At 42.0% G+C, this 25,200-nt stretch overlaps 1 protein-coding gene across 2 annotated transcripts in view; it reads left to right on the top strand.

Moving 5' to 3' along the window:
- Positions 1 to 3,595: 3,595 nt before the first annotated feature.
- The window catches only part of HAO1 (hydroxyacid oxidase 1), a 40,350-nt gene continuing 18,745 nt past the window's right edge, over positions 3,596 to 25,200 (top strand). The window contains exons 1-4 of one of the 2 annotated variants that reach the window (XM_075596017.1): positions 3,596 to 3,683; positions 7,850 to 8,001; positions 8,951 to 9,206; positions 11,673 to 11,848. In XM_075596017.1, the coding sequence (XP_075452132.1) occupies positions 7,929 to 8,001; positions 8,951 to 9,206; positions 11,673 to 11,848 (505 nt within the window). In that variant the 5' untranslated portion in view covers positions 3,596 to 3,683; positions 7,850 to 7,928. Of the gene's footprint in view, positions 3,684 to 6,471; positions 6,759 to 7,849; positions 8,002 to 8,950; positions 9,207 to 11,672; positions 11,849 to 25,200 lie in introns of those variants that run through there. The other variant, XM_075596016.1, reaches the window with a different exon arrangement.

Genomic DNA, 25,200 nt, shown 5'->3' with positions numbered 1-25,200 from the left:
ACAGAAGATGACAAAAGAAGAAAAGAAAACAAGTCATACAGTACAGAAGATGAATCTCCAATCAGAAAATCTAGGGCTTTGGGTCAAATTGAGAATCCTCAGCTGCAGCCACATAGATGGGGGTGGATTACTGATAGACTAATGGACGTAGGTATTTTTTTTTTTAACTTTCTGTTGGGTTTTTTTGGTGGGGGGGGGGGGGCATAGGATTTTTTGGATTCATGTAATGTATTTTTTTTTTGCTATTTGGGCCATAATTTTGTTTTGTTTGTTTTATTTTTGTGTATTTTTTCTTGCCCATTGGGCCAATAATTAATTTTAAGTCTTTATGTTGGGCATCAGCCTTTTTGTGGATTGGGAAGGCTCTAGCCATGAAGATGAGAAGGGGTTGGGGTACCGTAAGTGTTAAACTATTATTTTAAGTTCAATATGACTATATAGGTTCTCATTGAAAATCAATGGGTCAATGTTTTCAAAGCTTTGTTTAATCCTGTGTATATAGTGTATTGTCAATGTTAATTTATGTATTTTGTTTGTTTTAGTTATTTTTTTGTATTTGTAGTGGTTAAAAACCCTATTAGCCACATTGGGGCATTACTCTAGACCAGGTGTGCGCAAACTGGGGAGCACAAGATTTTCAGGGGGGGGGGGTTACAGAAGCCCCACACTTCCCCAAGGCATTTAAATTAAATGCCGGGAGACCGTGTGAGGCCTCTACAGCTTCCCTTCCCTTGTCTTCGGCGATGCGTCACCATGGCAATGCGACATCAAATTACGCCACGTGTCACGTGACCCTACGGCATCATTTGGAGATAAGGTAAAGAGGGGGAAGAGCAGGCGGGGGGTGGGGGGGGCAGACTGAAAAGTTTACACATCGCTGCTCTAGAGGGGGGTGCTGTTTGTTGAGGGGGTGGAGGTAGGGGGGTTGGTGTGTGCGGTAGTTCCTCCAAAGAGGTTAGTTAGGCCCCCCATGAGGTTGGTGCTAGCGGTTAACCCCTTGATTGCCTTAGCAGTTACAGAGGTTAGTAAAGAGCTGCTCACCTATTAAACCGGAGGTCCTTAAAAAGGTAGGTGCAATTGTGGTCAGTACATATGTGAGAGAGAGTGAACGAAGAAGTTCAAAGGTACCCCTATGGATGCACTCTATACCAGGCGTATATGTTTCTTAGGCTATAAGGTAAAATCCCCTATACCAGAAACTAAAAGGGAAAGCGGTGCAAAAAACAATAAAGTTTTAATACATATTAAATTATTACACTCAAATGGATAAAATGGGTATGAACTAAACCCCTTGGAGGAGCGATAGGAGTCAGAATGGGGAATTGGGTAAACCTTAGTATTCACTTCAGTCACTAATGTCTGAGATTAACCCCTTCCACTTCTGCGTATTATTAGGACATATGACGCTCATGGGTTAAACACATATCTTATGCAAATTCAGTAACCAGCGTCAAGCAAAGGAATGATATGATAGCATTGTCATATATAGTGGTATACAATATTTATCAGCGGTATCTAAGTACTTGTAAGTGTCGCTTTGTATACATACATATCACAGTCTATGCTAATGACGCAAAGGAATGGTGATAGTGTCTTATATAGCAGTATACAATGTTTATCAGCGGTATCTAAATACTATTAAGTGTCGCTTTGTATACATATATAACACGGTCTATGCTAATGACAAGATGTCAAATTGTTGAACCGTATCCGTTAATACAATCATAGCCCTTCCCTCATAAGTGTGTGAGTACACGGGTGGTGGCTGTAAGGCAAGCCAGTGTATAATAGATGCTGTTTAGTAACAGCTTCCCAGTGCTGTGACAGAATCTAAATACACAGCTGCGCACCAGTCAGACGGCTGTAATGTTGTAATCAAAAGCGCTCTATGTTGGCAGAAGGCCAAAGCTTCCGACATTGAGATGTGAGAGGGGAAGGGAGAGAGAGCAGGCTACGGCGAGCCCTTTAGCGGATAGAGAGAGGCATACGACCCGTTCTAGCGTCTGGTACAGTCCTCGCGGTCGCTCCTTCGGTGACGTCACCCTCGTGACATCAGCAACACCCGACACGTGTTTCGCGCGTGTGACGCGCTTCTTCAGGGGGAGGAGTCTGCCCTTCCTATTCGGTAACTGGTGTTTATAGTGGAATGTGGACTCCTATTGGTCAGTGAATCCTTATGACGTTTGCCTATATGCTGCTAATAGCAGATTTAACCCTGTCTGATCGGGTTAGTATCTGGAAACTGATAGTTTCAGGACTGATAAAGATTATGTGTAATTATAAATTCCTCATATATTAAAGCTAAAATTCCCAAATAGCTGCACATAAGTTTGATGAAATATGTGATGTGTTCAGTGGAAAACCTAATACGACATGGATATGTATAGGGGGGGAAACAAACTCACACTCTCCCCGCTGGTGTATAAGCAAGAAGTGACTTCGGGCGCACTACAACCCTTCTCCCGAAATGACTGCTCCCAAATCAGCTGCTGGGCATGTAGAGACACATCCAAACTCCGGTCTCCTCCTTCAGCGCCTCTCACCCGCGCTCAGAGTCCTCCGTCCGTTTCAGCACGTCACAGCCTCCCCAGCCAATCCGGATCCTGACCCCAGATGAAGTCTTTGGAAGAAACATGTTGGGCTTTTTGACTTTCTGAGGCCACCGCATTAACTTTATACTATCCGGATTGGCTGGGGAGGTTGCTTCTTGTTTTATACCAACGGGGAGAGTGTGAGTTTGTTTCCTCCCCCCCCCTGTGTTGTTTGTCATCATGAGTAAATGTTAATACACTATACACTCTGCATTTGTGTTCTTTTCTTCATATGAGGTTAACCAGGAGTCCACGCACCTGAGGAATTCTACATATGGAGTGACAGTATTATGTGTTTTCAGTGCAATACATCACTGAGTTTATTTGCACATTGCACTGTTTATATTTGGTCACTTTGCGCCACAAGCACTTTTTGGTTCAGGTTTATGTAATTGCGGTTTGGGGAAACCGCAGGTGTTCAGGCAGCAGCTTGATTTTATCACAATATTTGTTGCGCTTTATTAACCCTTTATCTTGAGTTAAATATTAACCTGTTAGTAGCCCATAGGAATCTCATAACTTTCTGATTAATTGGGTTACCAAGGGGGTAAATATCAGGTAAAAATTGTAATATGTTATGGTTTATCACCTATGGTGTAGCTTATCTTGCCTATGTATACAATGGCCATTATATACATACAGTAGGCAAGCTAGGACTTACTCAGACTAAAGATAACGTCTCAGCGCAACTGTGCTATGTATACATAATAATATAGGTGATGTGAATAACAGGCATCACTTAAATAGCTACATTTCTAAAAGAAGTAAATAACCAATATCAGTGAAGTTTCTAATTAATACCCATATGTGTAAATGGAGTAATAATATAATTCCTACATAGGATATAACAACACCGTTAAAAGCTCAGCAATATGCAGGCTGCAATACATGTACAGCTGGTGCAGCACTCAAAGTCCATCCTCCACTGGGGCAAGTTCAAATGTCACAAAAAGTTCAAAGAGTGCACTCCCTGCTGTTAAACTCTAACCTGACAAACAGACAGACTAACATGAAACATATAAGGTGGACAGAACGTAAAAAATAGTACAAGTAGAAAACAAGAGAAAAAAGAGTGTCATATGTTTCAAAACTGTAAGTATATTGTAATAATAATTTATTCTTATATAGTGCTACTAGTTTTCTGTAGTGTCCAGTACAGAGTAGGTTGAAGCAACGCACAGCAAAGAGGGGGTGACAGCAGGTCTGGCAAAAATCTTCTGTATTATGGAAGCATTAAAATGTGGAAGGCTGCAACCTTCTACGCGTTCCGTGCAATGAAAGTTGCACTTTATCAAGAGGTCAGTTTGAACATGGTATGACACACTATATATAGGGACAGTCTGCCGTTTTGGCGCCAAAAAAACACTCTTTGGAATTTGCATAAGGTTTAATTAATACACAGCTGCGCCAGGGCTATGCAAGAAGCGACTCATTACCTGTTCAGCCCCTTGAGACATCCGCTTGCCAAACACTCCTGCTCTGTGGAACGCACAGCAGGGCAATGGAGGGCGAAATCTCGCGAGATGCGTTCCAGGGTGGTCCCGACTGCTCGCGCATGCGCAGTATGCCCTAAAAAATGAAAAAGAAATCCCGATCCCCTTAAAGGGAACAGCTACTATCCTGTAAATGCGCGCATGCGCATGAGCGGCTCTGTGTGTATATGTACTGCAAAAACGGCAGAATATTGGTGTAAACAACCACCACAGGAGAGACAGTGATGGTAATGCCCCATAACTTATGGAGACACCCATAACCTGTACCAAACTGATGGGGGAAGAAATACACCAACTGTGAGGCACATAAAGGGATCTAAATTGTATGAAACTTATTAGGCAGACTGTACCCCATACATACAGAATTTATGATAATTGTCAAATTAAAAACAAAAATTTAATCAAATAATATAAAAAAATATATAACTTTTATCCTAACTTATACCTATATTAAAAACATTTATACAGCTATCCAGAAGAACAGAGGAAAAAACTAATCAGAGGTATTCAATAATTCCCTGTACCCTATGTTACAGAAAATCAGATTAAATCAGTACAATCATGTAGCTAACAAGAAATGTTTATCTAAGAAAAGTTAGCAACTTTGTACCGAAATTGTAAAACAATATGCAAGGTTTTCTTATATCATTAGGTTGGGCAAGACATTTTACTCAATGGAAACAACTTCATTGACTTATAACGGTTGTAGAAAAGTTAACAAAGGAGAAGTGCTTTAGATACTTATGATTATATTTTTTCTGAGTTGTTTCTCCTGATTTAATCTGATTTTCTGTAACATAGGGTACAGGGAATTATTGAATACCTCTGATTAGTTTTTTTCTCTGTTCTTCTGGATAGCTATATAAATGTTTTTAATATAGGTATAAGTTAGGATAAAAGTTATATTTTTTTTTATATTATTTGATTAAATTTTTGTTTTTAATTTGACAATTATCATAAATTCTGTATGTATGGGGTACAGTCTGCCTAATAAGTTTCATACAATTTAGATCCCTTTATGTGCCTCACAGTTGGTGTATTTCTTCCCCCATCAGTTTGGTACAGGTTATGGGTGTCTCCATAGGTTATGGGGCATTACCATCACTGTCTCTCCTGTGGTGGTTGTTTACACCAATATTCTGCCGTTTTTGCAGTACATATACACACAGAGCTGCTCATGCGCATGCGCGCATTTACAGGATAGTAGCTGTTCCCTTTAAGGGGATCGGGATTTCTTTTTCATTTTTTAGGGCATACTGCGCATGCGCGAGCAGTCGGGACCACCCTGGAACGCATCTCGCGAGATTTCGCCCTCCATTGCCCTGCTGTGCGTTCCACAGAGCAGGAGTGTTTGGCAAGCGGATGTCTCAAGGGGCTGAACAGGTAATGAGTCGCTTCTTGCATAGCGCTGGCGCAGCTGTGTATTAATTAAACCTTATGCAAATTCCAAAGAGTGTTTTTTTGGCGCCAAAACGGCAGACTGTCCCTATATATAGTGTGTCATACCATGTTCAAACTGACTTCTTGATAAAGTGCAACTTTCATTGCACGAAACGCGTAGAAGGTTGCAGCCTTCCACATTTTAATGCTTCCATAATAAAGAAGATTTTTGCCAGACCTGCTGTCACCCCCTCTTTGCTGTGCGTTGCTTCAACCTACTCTGTACTGGATTCTACCCTCTGGCGACAGCACGCAGATTGTGAGTAACCCTGGTGATTTACATTATCATTCGTGAGTACTACTGGGGGCCAGCCCAATGAGGTTAGGGGTGGGTGTTTTCATGCAACTACCCCTGCCTTCAGGGCAACTGGAGCCCTTCTTATAGTTGTACTGTATTCAAGTCCCAGGAGGTTACTTCATTACTGACTGTTACTATTACATTTAATGGGACTACATACTTGAGCACCATATTACCCTTTAGTTTTCTGTAGTGCTTTACAGACACAGTCCCTGCCCTGTAGAGCTTGCAATCTGTGTTTTTGGTGCCTGAGGCACAGGGTATAGGGTGATAGGGTGACTTGCCCAAGGTCACAAGGAGCTGACACTGGGAATTGAACCAGGTTCCCCTGTTGCACCCTCAGTGCCAGTCAGTATCTTTACTCACTGAGCCACTCCTTCTCCCCAATGGAAAGTATTGAAACACACCCAATGGTCTCACTCACAATTTGCACATTCTTTTAGGCATGGTAGGGTGTCCAGAGTATCTCCTCCCAGCACTCACCTAACGAAAGCGATAAAGAAAATGATGACTCGCATCAAAATGTGTAATTTGTTAATTTTTAGCTGTACCAAGTTGATGATGCACCTTAAAAATAACGTGACTGGAACAGAAGGCAGGATAAAGAAGGAGGCCCGATGTTGAAAGTCCAAACTAAACGTTGAAAATAGGCAGACACATGTTTGCACATTTACAGAGATGACAAACATTGGGCATGTTAACATAGAAAATAGGGACATTAATAATTTACTGCCAGATAGTTTAGAGCAGCGCAAAACTAAGAACAACTTCATTCGAGAAAAATCTACATTATTTTCAAATGTCTGGGAAGCTAATAACTGTCGATGACTTTGAACAGCATGCTAAAAGTTGTCTTAAAAAATCAGTATTTGATTATTATCAATCCGGAGCAGAAAATCAGCAAACATTAGCAGACAACGTAGCAGCATTTTCAAGGTAAGATAAGCCTGGGTTATGCAAACTGGCTATTTAAATGATTGAATAATGTTGCTATATCTGCATGTAGAACTAGTGATGCATAACACTTATCCAGCTTTAAAATGAAGAAACATTATTTGATGCAGAACAATTCAGCATATTCCATATCTATGAGATAGATATTGTAGTAGTAAATGAAACAATAATGGTTTCATTAATTGGTCTTCAATTAATTTGTATTATTCTGCACACTTTAGATATTGTTGAATTACAAAACCATACTTTTGACAATTAATTCATGGACGCTCCATTTTATGAAGTGAGCTTATCGATATTCATGGTATTGATTCTATGTACAGGGTATTGATAACATAACACGCTGTTAGCTACTTTCATAGGATAGTGCAATATGAATAGTCCCTAATTTAAAACTACCACCACCAAAGTACTTTCCAAAGTAAACCATATACAGTAACTTATCTGAAACGTTAAGTCCCCTTGTCCCAAAGTCACAAATATATATACGGATGTAGCCAGCTTTATCATACTTACTGATAATGCAGAATATCAAGCTATTTGCTACAAATCATTGTAACCAATATTAAAACAACCAGCTTAATTATTTCCCTAATTATACATAACAATACGAATTACCAAGGCCTGCTCGCAACTTCATATAGTATCATTACAACTATAGCTAGCCCAGACGTAGTACACTTCGTTCTTAAATGTTAAATTAGAGATACATTGATAAAAGTAACATTGTTAAAGCATTACTTACCTGAAACACAATGGCCCTAATTCTATAAAGTAAATGGAATGTCCCACTGAAGTCAGTGGAGCTTTTTGTGTAATAGTGCCGGAACTGAGCTATCACACTTTAAAGAATACATTTCAAAGTCTATGAAAAGTTATTTATAGAAATTCAAAGGTTGTATTTAAGTTTGATTTTTATTTAGTATTTAATTGCAATATCTGCCATTTGCGTGTTGCTTGCTGCAAAAAGAGATCTCAGAGTTTTTCTTTAAAAAAAAAAAATCCATGTTTTACATGACAACATAAAAAAAAGTTAAAGGGTCTCATGTTTGTCCTAAATGTATTGTTGTCAGATGGAGATTGTACCCTCGTGTACTAAGGGATGTTTCTGTGATTGATCTATCAACAACTGTGTTAGGACAGAAAATCAGCATGCCAATATGCGTTGGGGCAACTGCAATGCAGCGCATGGCTCATTCTGATGGAGAGATTGCCACTGTGAGAGGTAAAAAAAAGAGCTATCTATGGGATATCAGCTAGGGGGGGTAATTCAATATACCATGATTCAGGTTAATTAGGGTTTTGCGACCGGCTTCAGTATGTATCGAATTAGGTATCGGCCCTTTTGAATGGGTTAGTTGTGGGGGGCTCATGGCCCTGAAAATGGAGACCGTTAAGTAGGTTGGTAGTACTTATCATTACCAGACATTGAGTGCCATTGTGGCTACCTGGGCTCTCCTTGAGAGAACATACCATTGGTAGTCCCACTGACACTCAATCAGTTAATTTGAACCATTTAACTAATACATTTTTTTTTGTATATATGTGTGTATATATGCTTCTCAGCAAATCTTCCATACTAGTTTTTTTTCCCTTGTGTTATTTGAAAAAACATAAGGAAAACACGAGTTTATTAGTAAGATACTTTTTATCGGCCTAGACACATAACTATGACAGTTTAATAGAAAATACAGATTTCATTAAATTATTTTCAAATGCTGCCCATTCGAGTTCCTGCTCAAAATGGTGCATGATTAACTAAATATTGAATTCTGTACAGGTCAGAGAACCGTACTTCCACCATCAGATTCAGACATTATTCAACATGAAAGTACCATTGGTAGTCACATTTTCTAAGCAACAAATTAAATAACTTGTTAACATAAATATTTTAAGCTATGATAAAGAGTTAAAATATGAACACTATGAGATTTAATAGTAATGTAACAGTGTTCACTGAATATAAATGGAATATGTTTAACATTGGTGTTGCTATTATGCTATGCATCCATGATGAACTGAAACACACTCAGAGAAGATGGTGTGAGCATTGGAAAATACATTGCTAGTGTTATTTACCCTCAAGTAGCCTCCTCCCTTTTTTTTATCATAACAAGTGATATTACATTATATTAAAGAAGATAATTATAGTTATGTCCTTCTTTGCTTTTCAGCGTGCAAATCTCTCAATACTGGGATGATGGTGAGCTCTTGGGCCACATCATCAATAGAAGAAGTTGCTGAAGCTGCACCAGATAGCTTACGTTGGTTGCAACTCTACATCTACAAGGATCGAAATCTAACTAAGTCACTTGTGCAGCGAGCTGAGAGGTTGGGTTATAAAGGAATATTTTTAACAGTGGATACACCTTATCTTGGGAGACGCCTTGAGGATGTTCGCAACAAGTTCCAACTCCCTCCTCATCTAAGGTGTTGTGTCTTTATTTTTATTTTTTTAAATACTGTATGAGCTTTGTGAACACAGATGTTGATAAAAAGAATTGGTATGTGCTTCCCTAAGTCATTTTATCAGGGTACATTCCCTCACTTGATCAGGAGGTGAAAGCTGTATATGGAGCAAACTGAGATTTATTTGCTGGGTAACATTATGATGTACAGTAAACTACATTTTTTTGTAATTCAATGTTATTTGTATATATTATATATGCAGTATGTGTGAAATTATCATTTACTAGGTGACAGGACCTCAAAGCTCTGTTAGTGACTTAACAGGGATCTTCAAAGCTCCATAACTATGCCTTAAGTGTTATCTTAATGCTAGCCATTAACTTTAATGGCTGTTAGTGCTAATGATATGTAAAAGAGGTATGCACCACCTCAACACATATCCACAGCAGGTCATTAAGGTTAATGCAGGACTTGACACTATTTGTTTTAGGTCATGATTATACCCGGCGTTAGGTACTTCTAGCACCTAGCGGCAGGAAGCAGAAGTTTTTTTTGGTCCTGTCCAGGGTTCTGAAATGGGCCACTGACTTCCTACAGTATATTGCTTTACCCTGGACTAGACCAAAAAAAAAAGTAGCTAAGACCTGTGTATTAACCTCTTGAAAGCAAAGGAGGCTATGAAGGCATTCACTAGATAACCAAGGGGTTAATACAAATGCAGGAACTGTTAGCAAGAATAAAGAATTTAATATGCCGAGCGATGTAATACAGGGAGAAAACAGCACAATATTACAGGATTAGCCAACATCCAAAAGGCTAATCCCTAAACGTTGTGCTATTTTCTCCCTGTATTACATCGCTCTGCATATTACATTTTTTATTCTTGCTAACAGTTTTTGCCAATGTTCTTGTTTTGAGTGCTGCAGGTCGCCTTGTTCCTGTATATGCCTGAATGGGCTTGCGGACCGCCATCACACCTATACTAGCACTGCTCCTAAATGTAACCAGTAGGTGAGTGCCAACCAGACCTTATTATCATTAATACAAATACACCAAATACAACCAAAATGGCATATAAGGGGTTAACCACCTCTCTTAATCCACCCCATGCGGCCTAACCTTCTTCCCTGGGGCACCTACCCCATAACCCACTCCTCACACAAACCTAACCCCATTCTACAGTACTGGCCAATAACCCTTCTAGGCAAAAGGTGGCTATTAGGGCTAATGGTCAACATAAACACAATAATAATAGTATGTTCTTGTATAGCGCTGCTAGTTTTACGTAGCACATTACAGAGACATTTTGCAGGCACAGGTCCCTGCCCTGTGGAGCTTACAATCTATGTTTTTGGTGCCTGAGGCAAAGGGAGATAGTGACTTGCCCAAGGTCACAAGGAGTCGACACCGGGAATTGAACCAGGCTCCCCTGCTTCAAACTCCGTGCCAGTCAGTGTCTGACTATGTGTATGTATCTAGATAAACACAAAAATTGTGACAAACAGCACCACCAATGTATGTAAATGTAAAGTTATCTTAGTGGTGCGAAGAGAACAAACAATGGAGGGATCCTTTCTAATCTCCCAGACCTAAACAGTATAGATATGGGGTTCCCCGCACTTATGGAATAAAAATCCAAGCAAAATAATTCTTCGTAGAAAAGGTATATTTTACTATGAATAATGAACACACATACTGTGCTATACTATATACAAAACAATGTGCAGGAAAAACGTGAAAAATCAATAAAAAATACAGATATACACAGTGTCGTAAAAATTGGTGTGTCCACAGGTATGTAGACACAATACAGTATATGGTATTTGTGGATAAGGAGCTCTCTCAATGTTATGAACAAAATCTTCTGTAAGTCTCCATGATGATTGTATCAAGTGTTAACATAGTCTATGATCCGAAAATCTAAGGTACAGAAAAAAATATTCTTATACCATATACTAAATATGGCCAAAGGTAACATCATTGATACGTCTATAAGCCCCCTTATAGACTTATGGACTCATTTGTTTCTGCCTTTTTCTGCTATTTACGTATTTGGTTTTTTTCTACACTCCTCTTTACCTCCTGTTTTTCTGTCATTGGTGTTACCTTTCCCCCTATTGGTTCATGAATATATACCATATATGGCTAACATCCGTGAACTATTTAGGTAACGTGACATTAATTGCCCTAATTTAACAGAGCTTTGTGGGTGTACCCCTAAGTACTGGTTCAGCTGGCACACAGCTTATATGCATTAAACCCATCACATGCAATAATAAAGTTTCTTTTTTTTGACACATAGGCTACTAATTAAAAAAAAATCCACTCTACTCCAGGCATATTGTTTACTGCTTAGGAGAAGAAATAAAAAAAAAAAGAGAACATTATTTAATGTTTACAGTGTTGTCAACTTTTCTTATTGCCTACATGTAATATTTGGTTTGCTTACTATCTATATTCATGGTAACATTACAATGATAATTGAAGGATGAAAAACTTTGATACTGAAGATCTGGCATTTTCCTCCAAGCAAGGCTACGGAGAGAATAGTGGACTAGCCGTTTATGTAGCACAAGCTATTGATGCTTCCATCAAGTGGGATGACATTGAATGGCTCAAAGGACTAACTTCACTACCAATTGTTGCCAAAGGCATTTTGAGAGGTTAGTAAAGTATTTCATGTAACATCTTGAATTAAGCTGATAACTGAAATGATAAAGATATGCCTTTGCTAGTGAAAATGGTTGTGAACAAGAATGCTTCTAAACATACGTTATTTCCTACTAACTTTAAGCAATCTTCTATAAAATGTATCTAGTCTGTTTACGCCGTGCCACGCACCCCATCCACACACCTAGCTTCCATATCTTCTCTGCCCCTGAGCCTATCACTGAGACTGCCTGGACACACCTCCGACCCACCTCTACCCTCTATAGGTCTGCTGCACTATATTACCCCAGTCCTTCCTCTCCTTCCTCACTCTTCATAGCTTTGTGTCGCTTTGTGCTGTTTGGAGTTCCTGTGCCTGGCTCTCTTCTGTGTTTCACCTCTCGTTCCTGACCTGGCTTGTCTGCGTACCTTCTCTGGACCCTTCTCTCACCAGACCCGGCAACGCTCACCACCACACTCCGGGCATGCCCTCTGTCACGCTGCGCTCACCACAAACAGGACGGAAGACCGCGGGGCTGAGGTGGGGATAGATAGGCACCGACCCACAACCACGCAGTCCTGTCCGGAATGCGTAGTCCTAGTCGTACCGCGTCGTAGGGTTGGAGAGGTCAGGGTAGTCAGGGTTCTTGCCGTGTTCCAGGGTTGGAGAGTCCGGGTAGGTAGAGTTTCGTAGCCAAGGTCCTGGGTAATAGAAGGTAGAGTAGTCGAGTAACGAAGCCGGGGTCAAAGTGCTGGAGAGTGTAGAAATCCAAGTAACAGGCAGGGTCAAACAGGTCAGACAAAGTTCAAGACAAAACTAGACAGCAGCGGTGAGCACAATGCATAAACAGGAGTTTATGCTCAGCAATGAAGGACAGGCAGAAGCAGGTATATATGTGGGAAGGGTCCAATTACCTTGCAGGGGTGTGTACTGGTCCAACAATGGTGTCAGAGAGACACTGATCAAAAACAGCTTGCAATTAGGCTTTCCTGATGCTAGGTCTGGTTGCCGGGCAACCCGCGCGCGTGCGTGATGCGCGTCGCGACGTGATGACGTCATGCGGTTTACTCAGCAAGTCTCCGCCTGTGGGAGGCTCCAGCAGCTCCCTCACGTTCTCCTGCTTCCTGGTTGCCGAACCACACGTGCGCGTGCGCGATGCGTCTCGCGGAGCTCCGCCATCACGCCGCTGCGCCTGCACTGCCCTGGCAGTGCGTGGGCGCATGACTCTGCCCCGTGGTGCTTCCCTGAGTCGGTCTCCGCGTGGATCAGAGGCTAGTGTGACACCCTCACTGCTGTGGGTGTGTGGTATACTCCCTTCCCACCTCAGTACTGGGGACTGGTCTGGTCAGCGAGCATCACAGCGTTACACTATGGTTGGGAAAAATCTGAAAACATGACCAGGGAGGCTGCGAGGAAGCCCTCCTTTCTTCTTTTACCATTACCCGCACAAGCACATACAAATAACGACAGACTCGGTCTGGAGGTATAAAAAGGCAGTGGCTTTGTTTATTATATAATAATAACGTAACTGCTAGCCCCTGCCAGAGTGCTTGGTTAATAGGTTAAATGAAGGGTCAACCGGGTCTTGACCTGCTGGCCCCGTCAACCGTGGCTTGTCTAAAGTGACTAGCTTCTCAGGCATTAATCTGTACTCCATCCTCACTAAGTCAATCTCAATGCCTAAAAAACTATGGACGTTTGTATGGTGCACTGTCTTTTCGTCAGCCAACAGGACGCCAAATTCATGTGCCATGGCTGAAAATTGGAAAAGCCACCTTGCACACAAATCTGAACCCCTGGGGCCAACGAACAGGAAATTGTCCAAATAGTGGATGATCCCCGCCGCCTTTACCCCCTTGCGGACTACCCACTCAAGAAATGGGCTAAAGGTTTCAAACTAAAAACAGGACTGCACTCAAACCATTGGTAAGCATAAGTCCACAAAGTATTGTCCCTCGAGCATACAGCCCAGTAGAAACACTCTGGATGCACTGGCAGTAGATTGAATGCTAATTTGTCTGCTTTTGACATCTCCCCACTAGCGCCGCAACTTCTTAAAGAAGTAGGAAGCTTCAGCAAAGGAACAGCCTCTGAACGGAGGACGGTCCAGGACACAGGAAGCTTCAGCACAGGATGGCCAAGATGGCCAAGCAGATGTGCTTGTGGCAAGCACAGGCAGGAAGAAAGGATTTCAGAATTATTCTCAGCCACTTTCTGATGGAAGGACTAAACCTAAATAGCACAGGCAGCCAATAGGGACAGAGCTGCATAGCTGGCAGCATCAAGCAGACTGCAGTGTGAGTCTAGAATCAGGTGATTACAATTGCCAAGTACAAGGTGGACTTTGCCTGGAAGCTCTATAGCCTTGCAAGGATGAGTTCCAGTCAAAGCCAGGACCGGAACCCTTAGAGGGGGGTCAATGCTCCGAGGATAGCCTGCCACAGTCTGTAGCTACTAAAGACTTACGTGACAGGGGGCAGAGAGGCAGTCTGGACCAGCCATGGCTACATTTCAAATATGCCTGTTACACATGCACAAAGTGTAAGTAGTTGGTGTACATGTTTTCACTAAAATTGTCTATATCGGATTGCACTATGTCTCTTTCTTATCTTGAGGTAATTTCCACACGCATCCATAAATCTATCCTTGAGAAACCAGTTCAAACACAACCTTGGGAATCACAAATAAGAGAAACATGAAGAAGTAAACTCAGTAGCCACTGAACGCCTCCCTATAGCCTAGAAGCAATGTTAAAATGTCCACGTAATCCCCTTTCCAAATCTTCTCCCTTACTTCCTTCAGCAAATGTGTACCTAATGATCTGGCGATGGTTGTGTATGAATCCCCATATACAACATCCGACAACTTCATAACCTCTGCTGTTGTTGCTGGCAACAAAGGCAAAGCTGAAGGTAATGTTGCTGGTGATGTGGATGTACCCATGTTTTCAGCTAATACTTAACTAGGAGGTAGCGTTTTGGTTGAAGTGGATGCACCCATGTTCACCACTAAGGTTTGTATCATCAATGCTGCATGCGTCGATTTGCGCTGCATCCTGTGCCATCCGTGTATCCCAGTCCTTGCTGGGACCCTATGATTATCTCAGATGCTGCCGCCACCTGAGCCTCGCTTGAGACCCCTGTGTTTCCTAATTGACATGTAGCTAACAGTGTCGCCAATGGTGACAAGCCTGCCTTACACCCCTCATTATTGTTTCAAACATTTGTGCCCCGGCATCAATGGCTGCCCCAGTATCCGTTACCTGAGGTGGCAGGGTACTGGCGAGACCCACAGGGGTTGCACCTCCCCCCACCCCCCACACCCATGTTTGAAATTTTTGGCAGCTTACCCTTTGTTGCCATCTTCATCGTAATCACCGTTATCCCGAGCGGCGATGCAAACCGCATATCGGGCCCCACCCCCGCGAACTCCTCATCCTGCCTTCTGGTAGAAGGTCTCCCCTGGCGACCGGAGCATTTCGGAGCTGTTGACGACGTACCACCAACGCCGGGTGGTAACGTCACAAGAACTTTTCTCCTATCATGTGTAGATACTGCTGCGGCCAAGTTTATTCGAGCATTTGCCCGTTCTTGGCCGCAGCAGTAGCCTGGCGCGCGCCCGAGTGTGACGGGCGCGCGCCGAAGCAGCGGAAGAGCGCCCTCCGATCGGGGCGCTCTCCCTACCGCTGCCGGGTCCGCCGGGTCCCCCGGAACCCCCTGCCGCCGTCCCGCACATCGCGGGACACCAGGGCTCCCTCGGGGAGCCCTGGACGCGCGTGCAGGGGGCGCTGGCTCCCGAAGACGCGTGACCGCGCGTCTATGACGCGCGGCACGCCGAGGGGCGGCCACTAGCAAGCCGGGAAATCTCCCGGCTTGCGGAACCGGCCACACTTTAATAAAGTGTGTCGGTAGTGTATATGTATGTATATATGTATGTATGTATTTATATAGCGCCATTAATGTACATAGCACTTCACAGTAGTAAAACACGTGACAATCATATAAATAACACGAATAACAGATCATGGGAATAAGTGCTTCAGACTTAAAAATTAACATTTAGGAAGAGGAGTCCCTGCTCCGAAGAGCTTACAATCTAATTGGTAGGTAGGAAGGACATACAGAGACAGTAGGAGGGCATTCTGGTAAGTGTGTCTGCTAAGGGCCAAGTTTTATGTATCAGGTGTATAGTATTAGCTGCAGAGCTACTCATAGGGCCTTATTCAGAGAACATTCATAAAAAAATTCGCCAGGGAATTTAAAATGAATGTTTTTTGGGCGTTGCTATCACGGTATTCAGAAAGGCTCGAATACCAGTGATAGCAGAATGCCCAAACCTGGCGAGTTGCTGCCAGCGAGAGCCTCGAGCCTCTGAAAAGGCAAAAACCAGCGATTCATTTCTGCTGCAGAGAGAGCTGCTCTGAGAGAGCCGCCTCTCCCAGCGGAAATGTCGCCAGAAAATTATTTATTTAAATATACATTCCTTTAATAGTGTAGAGGTGCAGGGGGTCTCCGGAGCTGAACCACGTTGGTTTTATGTCCGGGGACCCTCTGCTTCCCGAGATACAGGCCTCTTTATGGGGTGCCGGTATCTCCTATGCAAGGAAATGTCCCGGTCACGTGACGCGGGACATTTCAAGCAGGGGGTCCCCGGACATAAAACCAACGTGGTTCAGCTCCGGAGACCCCCTGCACCTCTACACTATTAAAGAAATATATATTAAAATTAATATGTAAAAACACATAAATACACGCCCCCCCCCCCTCTGCCCAAATCCATACAGTACAGTAATGGGCAAATTAACTATTATCCAGATATGGATAATATATTATTTGCCCATTATTAAACACTGCAGTCGCATACATAAATAAAATAAATAAATACAGTTATACTTACCACAACAGCAGGTCCCTCTGTCCTCCGTTGCCAGAAAGCATATATTGAAAAAAAATACATTCTAATGGTCCCTAACCCCTTAATCACCTTAGCGGTTACTGCTATAGTTATTAAGGGGTTAACCCACCCTGACCCGTGAGGCCTAAGCACCCACCCCAGAATGACTATACCCACCCTATACCCATTGAGTAGTATAGTGGTACATCATACCCATATAATAATAATATGGGCATGATAAGCCTCTATAGCACTCAATGAGCACCCTAATAAAAATACAGTAATACACAAGACACACAGTAATAAAACCTAACTATACTCCCAAAAAACACACTTCACTAAATAAAATCAGTAGCCAGCTAATCCAATCAATAGAAGCAATTACAACATCAACAATGAATTAATTAAACCATTACCCAATCAAACCAATTAATCCCTAAAGCAACTCAAAATGAATAGTAACACTAACCAATGTAAACAATGAATTAATCCTACATTAATTAATGTAACCATTAAAAGACAAATAAATACATTAAAACTATCTCTGAAGTACACTGGCGACACACTTTATTCGAGCTCGGCTAGTCCCACGAATTCGGGTATACCCGGGTGTATTGAGGTTTGTTACTGTTTTCTGCCCGAGTGCATTGGGTTATTTTCCAGGCAGGGATTGAAGCATTTTATTCCCGCTGGCTGCAATACTGCACAGTATATATATATATATATATACTGCATTACAATTCATGAATTTATGCCATCTGGTAGACACGCGAAGCATTGCAGCCTATTAAATCCTAATCATTATCATTTAACAGATCAGCCGCCCGTCAGCCAGGCATGAACCCAGGCTGGGAAGGCAAACGCAACGGGGCTTGTCAGAGGTGAGGAGCGGCGCATTCCAGGTATCTGCCAGGTACATACTGGGTATTTGCTCGAATAAAGTGTGTCGGTGCAGTATCCATAAAAGACATTAGCTAACATAATATAACTTTAAGTACAAGCGAACACCAATCGCAAACCTTTTAATACATTAACCATAAACAAACAATCACTTCCACATCATTAAATGCAATAACAAGCGAGAAATGCGCCCCAAATATTGGCATAATAATGTATTAATCTGTACCCGAAAGAGGTACAGATTAATATATTATCAGTCAATGTGCCCCCCCAAAAAATCAAAAAACACACCCAAAAAATAGACCTGTAAAAAGAGACATTTACAAACATTGAATATCTTACTTACCATTAGAAGCGGTGGCCCTCCGACTCCCGGGGTAACAGGAAGCTCACGTACCTTGAAAGCCTCCAACAGCATCCGATGCCATCATCATCAGGATCCGGCTCAGGTACCCCAAACTTCTTTTTTCTTTCTTTACTCACCGTCTTCTATCTTCATCTGTAACCATTTCTTGTTGTTCTTTATCTTCTTTCTTCATCTGTCAATCCATAAAACCCCATGTTAAATCCCAGCCGATGCTGTCTCGTTGGCTTCTTGAGCTCAAATGAGGCGTCACGGCCTTAAATATGGCTTGTGACGTCACATTTACCCTCACACTGGTTAACAGCCACCTGATTGGCTGTTAAAACCATGTGCAGACTTCAAAATTTTTTTTTTGCTGTGACGTCACTTAAAGGGAATGATGCCAGCCAATCAGAATGGCTGTGCTTCATTTACCTTTAACATGACGTCAGTAAATCCAAGATGGCCACTGTGTCACAAGGTATTTCAGCCAATCAGCGTGTGGAATTGGTTCCCACGATCTGATTGGCTGAAATACCTTGTGACACAGCGGCCATCTTGGATTTACTGACGTCATGTTAAAGGTAAATGAAGCACAGCCATTCTGATTGGCTGGCATTATTCCCTTTAAGTGACGTCACAGCAAAAAAAAACATTTTTAAGTCTGCACATTGTTTTAACAGCCAATCAGGTGGCTGTTAACCATTGTGAGGGTAAATGTGATGTCACAAGCCATATTTAAGGCCGTGATGCCTCATTTGAGCCCAAGAAGCTGACGAGACAGCATCGGCTGGGATTTAACATGGGGTTTTATGGATTGACAAATGAAGAAAGAAGATAAAGAACAACAAGAAATGGTTACAGATGAAGATAGAAGATGGTGAGTAAAGAAAGAAAAAAGAAGTTTGGGGTACCTGAGCCGGATCCTGATGGATGATGGCATCGGATGCTGTTGGAGGCCTTCAAGGTACGTGAGCTTCCTGTTACGCTGGGAGTCGGAGGGCCACCGCTTCTAATGGTAAGTAAGATATTCAATGTTTGTAAATATCTCTTTTTACAGGTCTATTTTTTGGGTGTGTTTTTTGATTTTTTGGGGGAGGCACATTGACTGATAATATATTAATCTGTACCTCTTTCGGGTACTGATTGGTTTGATTGGGTAATGGTTTAATTAATTCATTGTTGATGTTGTAATTGCTTCTATTGATTGAATTAGCTGGCTACTGATTTTATTTAGTGAAGTGTGTTTTTTGGGAGTATAGTTAGGTTTTATTACTGTGTGTCTTGTGTATTACTGTATTTTTATTAGGGTGCTCATTGAGTGCTATAGAGGCTTATCATGGCCATATTATTATTATATGGGTATGATGTACCACTATACTACTCAATGGGTATAGGGTGGGTATAGTCAGTCTGGGGTGGGTGCTTAGGCCTCACGGGTGAGTGAAGGAGGTATTAGCCCTAAGGATGGGTGTTTAGACCTTGCGGGGTGTAGCGGTTGGGTTAACCCCTTTATTACCTTACCGGTATTAACCGCTAAGGTAATGAAGGGATTAACTCCCCCCGCAACCCCCCCGCAATGCCTAAACAGCCACTAAGGGCCAAATTCCCCCTTCACCCACCCCCGATAGCCACAGTATTGCATTGTACTGTATGTTTATTACAGTAAGCCTGGCACGGGTACAAATACAAAAATAGACATAAACCTGGCGCATGTGATATAAATGTGAAGTGATATTAAAGTCCAAAGTTAAAGGATATACAGACTGTAAGTCCCAATCCTGAAAGGTCAGCTGATGATAGATGGTTTCAAAATCACAGTTCATAAAATGTAAAGCATACAGTCCTCTTCACGTTGTATGTTCAACCTGCAGATGTGTGACATTAAGCAGAGAAACAGGACATTGCGCAGTATATTTGATTGCCAATGTTGCACTTAATTTCTAAACTCAATAGATTGCCTACTTACTAGAAGTAGATGAAATACATGCAGGGGAGAGAATCTGTGCTTGGAGCCTTCTGTGTCCTGGTCGCCTTCGGTAAATCACGAACCCCTCGTGGTGTCCTCCGCTACCGTGGATGTTTAGGAAGGTCTCCCTTTCAGGAACGTAGTCTCCTGGATCAGTCTTAGGGTCCCTGCGGTCTTTTATTCTCCAGTGGGGATAAAAGAGGGCAAAGGATTGCGCAGAAATAAAAACTTTTATTGGACGCCTACCAAAACAGTTAAAATACTCACAAAAGTCGGTGAGTGTAAAATCAAAGAAGTGCCGACCCAGCACACCCAAAAAGCTGCACTCTGTCTCTGAATGTCCGCCTCGGTGCCGCGTGTACCTCGCGAGATTCCGGCGCGGTTCGGATGACGTCACCGTCTCCTCTCAGTGACTAGCAGCTTGAGTGTGGGGGGCAGTACCTCTTAGGCTCCTCCCTACGCGTTTCGTGGTGGGGAACGTCACTTCGTCAGGGGATTGTGGAGCCTCAGCAATCCCGTGTGCAATATATAGCCCCAGTTAACTTTTTTTTTTGTGGGGAATTGGATTTGGGGAGAAAATCGTTTTTTAAGCCTGCGATGGGCTGCGATGGGCCGCGACACCCGACTCGCGGGTCTCTGAATAGCGGGAGTTTATCAACCCTCCGAAAATGGTCGATAAGGGCCTGATCGCTGCTCAGTCAGCGAATTTCGGACGGAGATAAAATTTTGCGTCGATACAGGCCGTTATCGAGCACTTATCGAGGCTATCTGAATACCAGAGCCATTTTGGTCGATAAGTGCTCAATAAGGGCCTTATCGAGGCTTTCTGAATAAGGCCCATATGCTTTATTAAGCAGGTGTGTTTTAAGGTGGGTCTTAAAGGTAGATAGAGAGGGTGCTAGTTGGATATTGAGAGGAAGGGCATTCCAGAGGTGTGGGGCAGTCAGTGAGAAAGGTTTAAGGCGGGAGAGGGCTTTACAGAGAAGACAATAGATTTGTTCAAAAAAAGGTTGGATATCTTTTTAGATGGGAAAGGTATACAGGAATATACCAAATAAGTATACATGGGAAGGATGTTGATCCAGGGATTAATCCGATTGCCAATTCTTGGAGTCAGGAAGGAATTAATTTTTCCCCTTATGAGATATCATTGGATGATATGACACTGGGGTTTTGTGTTTGCCTTCCTCTGGATCAATAAGTAAGTATAGATATAGGATAAAGTATCTGTTGTCTAAATTTAGCATAGGTTGAACTTGATGGACCTACGTCTTTTCTCAACCTCATCTACTATGTAACTATGTATCCTTGAGCGGAATGCAAGAGTTGGGATGGTTCATAACGAGAAATTAGGGCTGAGATGTAAGAAGGGTGCAGAAGAGTGTAAAGCTTAAAAGTGAGATGAAGTCATAATAGAGCATATTAGGTAAACGGAAGTGCTTTGCATATACTTTGCTCTCCAGTTTAAATAATCATATATTTACTTCTTCCAAGGTATTGCTAAGCTGTTTCAATCAGAATTTGTCCTACAGAAAATGTTAAACTCTACCAAAAATACAGGTATTCTTAAAGCAGCAGTTCAAACAATATCCTACATGTGTTTTTTTTTTTTTTTAAATAAATCAGTTCTGTATTATGAGAAAATACTTGTAGCATTTAAAAAAACAAACAAAAAAAATTTTAAAGACACTTTTAATGTTTCTAAGGCCCGTAATATAGTGGGCGTGGGCGTGTGCCTGTGTGAACACTCGTGCACTTGATGCACACTTTTTGTGTGCACGTTCCGTGCTGCTTTGAGCGACAGGCTTGGATGGGTACTGTGTGTGTGTCGCTGGGTAGCTGTTTCTCTGTGTGTGTTTGTCTCTGGGAAGCAGTCACTGTGTGTGTGTGTCACTTGGAAGCTGTCAGTGTGTGTGTGTGTCACTGGGTAACTGTGTGTGTCACTTTGAAGTGGTCTGTGTGTTTGTGTGTCACTGGGGAAGCTGTGTGTGTATATGTGAGTGTGTGTATATTATATAATATTTTAAAAATTAAAAAAAAAAGACGTGAGAATAAATAATTTATTAACATTGTGCAACTTTGATAAATATATATATATATACACACACACACACACACACACACACACACACACACACACACACACACACACACACACACACACACACACACACACACACACACACACACACACCCATACATACATATATACATACACATACATATATACTGTATATACATACACATACACAAATACACATACACACATATATACATACACACACACACCTATACATACATTACAGTCTCAGCGGTAGCGGCGTGGAAAGATTCTTTTCACTGTCTTCTCCCCGATCGGCCGGCTCCACACTCACTGCCGTGTGCGCGGCCCTAGTATAGGATGACTGGCTATCTCCAGCAAACTATAAGTGCCGCGCACACCGCTGAGCAAGTGCGCCCACTATATTACGGGCCTTATGTAGGAAGCATTTCCAAAGTGACAGCCCCCTTCCCCTTCTGATAGGCTCTGGCACTTGAGACCCGCGCTCTCTCTAGCAGTGAACCAATTGTATCTAATAACTGCCCAGTCAATCGTATTACAGGAACTAAATTGCCCAAAATGCTGTGCAAGAACTGAATTAAATAATCCCGTGTAAGTGATTGATTACAGGAGAATGGATCGATCTGCAGTTTAGCTAATCACTTGTCAGTGTGCAGATTGTATTGATGCACATAATGAATGGGGAAAAATAATAATAAAATATATATATATATATATTTAAATGGCAGCTTGAATTGCAGCTGTTGTTGAACAGTAAAATATTACAACTTGCTGTTGATCTGTCCTCACTAATTGGATGATAAAAAATATCTCACTGATCATCCTATTTGCAAACTTGCAACTTATCAATTTGCTCCAACTTAACCTGCCCTTCTTTTTGACTTTTTGATCTAGTGTACACCTAAGGTGTCCTACCGAAATACTAACTTAGCAGAATTATTTGTTTGGGCACTTTCCACCCTAAACTCTGAATTTTGTAGGACGTTTTTAGAAACTGATACCATAGGTCTCACCACGTTTGTGCCATTGAAAGAACTAGAATTTATTTGCCATTAACTCCTTGAAAATATTAATAGGTTTTATCTCTCCCTTTCAAATAACTTACCTTATATATTCTAAAACCACAATAATAACCTTACACATTGGTTGTACTATGCCCCAACAACTGCAAATGCCGATGCAGGTTAGCGCAATAGTCATATAAATAATGAAGCTCCATTCACCTCCACTAAAACCTCAAGCAATGCTACTGTATGAGTAATGTCTTGCTTATGAATTATGCATATAGCATTCATATAATATATGTCAGACTCTATTTACTGAAATGAGATCCAACTCAGTAAAAAAAACATGACTCTACCAATCATGATGTACCACTCATGCCTACAAACCCCATAATTCACATTAAACAATTTACAGTATAGAAACCACTGGGAATGTCATTGTCACTAAAATGTTCTGAAATACTGTTTAAAAACGTAAATGAAAGATACCATACAGGAAGCAAATGTCTCTCTGAACTGTGAGAGGATGCCACGGCTAATTTGCTTATTCCAGTGCACTAACACCAGTAACACTTACCAGGTGCTTCCTAGTGTTTTACAAAGTGTGGAACACTTTATTGCAGTATATATTTATATTGGGAGTTTTTTTACACACATACATACATATAATCATATTGGATAGAATGGCAAAATGTGTAGCCAATTTGCCCTAATTATAAGACATGATTTCACACAAGCATTCTTAACATCTAACATTATCTTTAAAAATTCCTTATACAAGTACGTTCACACAGTGGATGCAAACAACAAACCATAATAATACGAGTCTATCTGCCTTTCTTAAATAAGTTAACAGCTATATCTTTCCATACATCCATTAATATCCATGTGCAAATGTACCCCTATACTCTTTCTATACTGTATAGTTGTAGCCTAAAACTTTTCCCAACTTAGGGCATCATGCATTAAGCAGCAGAAAGGCATTTCTCGCCACTTTCCCGCCTAAAAAGCCTGTATTCATTAACGGGCGAGAAAGTGGCGAGATTCCAAAAAAACGCCAGTTTGGCTGGCGTTTTTTTTTTTCCCACCGGTGGCGGGGCGAGAAGGCACTTTCTGCCTAAAAATCCAAATTTTTCTGCCACGCTGTATTCTAGTAGAGGCGATTAGCTAAGCGGAGCTATTCGCCACTCTAGAATGGCGTTTTGCTGGCGGATCAGCCACGCAAGAAAAAGATGGCAAGTTGCTGCTGAGAGGAAGCGGATGAGCAGCGGATTGGCACTTACAAAAAATTCAGGCCTTTTTCCTGGCTGGGATTGATACCGGGGGTCTCCGGAGCTGATACCATTTATATCAGCACCGGACCCCCCCGGCATGCATCCGAGGCAGGAAAAATGCATTTAAAGCCCACTTCATTAAATTAGCGGTTAACCGCTAAGGTAATGAAGAGGTTAAACAGCCGTGCCAGCTTTATTGTGGTAGCGGGGGTGGGTGAAGGGGGTATTTGGCCCTTGTTGTTTGTTTAGGGCTTGCGGGGGGGTTGCGGGTGCACTTAACCCCTTCACGACCGTAGCGGTTAATACCGCTACGGTCATGAAGGGGTTAAGGCCTCCCGCTACCCACCCGCAAGCCCTAAACAAACCACCGTTGGGGCTAATACCCCCTTCACCCACCCCCGCTACCCACAATAAAAGAAAATACACAACAGCCCCACACTAACTAAATAAATATATATATATATATATATAAATATATATATATATATGACCCCAACAACACCTATACCCCCCTAACATACAAAACAGTAATGGGCACAATGACTATTATCCACAAATGGATAATAGTGCAGTTGTCCATTTAAAATACATACAGAACAATAAAGACATTAAATACATATAGCACTCACCCATGTGCGGCTGCAACGATGAAGGCCATCCTCATCTTCATCCTGCCCATGCCCCCTCCGATGCTGCAAAACAGACACAAGAATAAAAACATCCAATGTAATGTCCCCTAACCCCTTAATCACCATAGCGGTTATTAACCGCTACAGTCATTAAGGGGTTAACCCACCATCACCCACACACCCTCCCCCACTACCTCCCCACCCCCTGAGGCCTAACCACCCTCACCCACTACCCACAAGGGAGTCCTACCACATACCCTTGGGGCCAAAAAAACCCTATCCCCCAGCACA

This window comes from Ascaphus truei, chromosome 4 (assembly GCF_040206685.1).
Source record: "Ascaphus truei isolate aAscTru1 chromosome 4, aAscTru1.hap1, whole genome shotgun sequence".
In the NCBI taxonomy this organism is placed as follows: Eukaryota; Metazoa; Chordata; class Amphibia; order Anura; family Ascaphidae; genus Ascaphus; species Ascaphus truei.
Note: the sequence above shows the minus strand (reverse complement) of the source record. Positions and strands in the feature narration are given on the sequence as shown.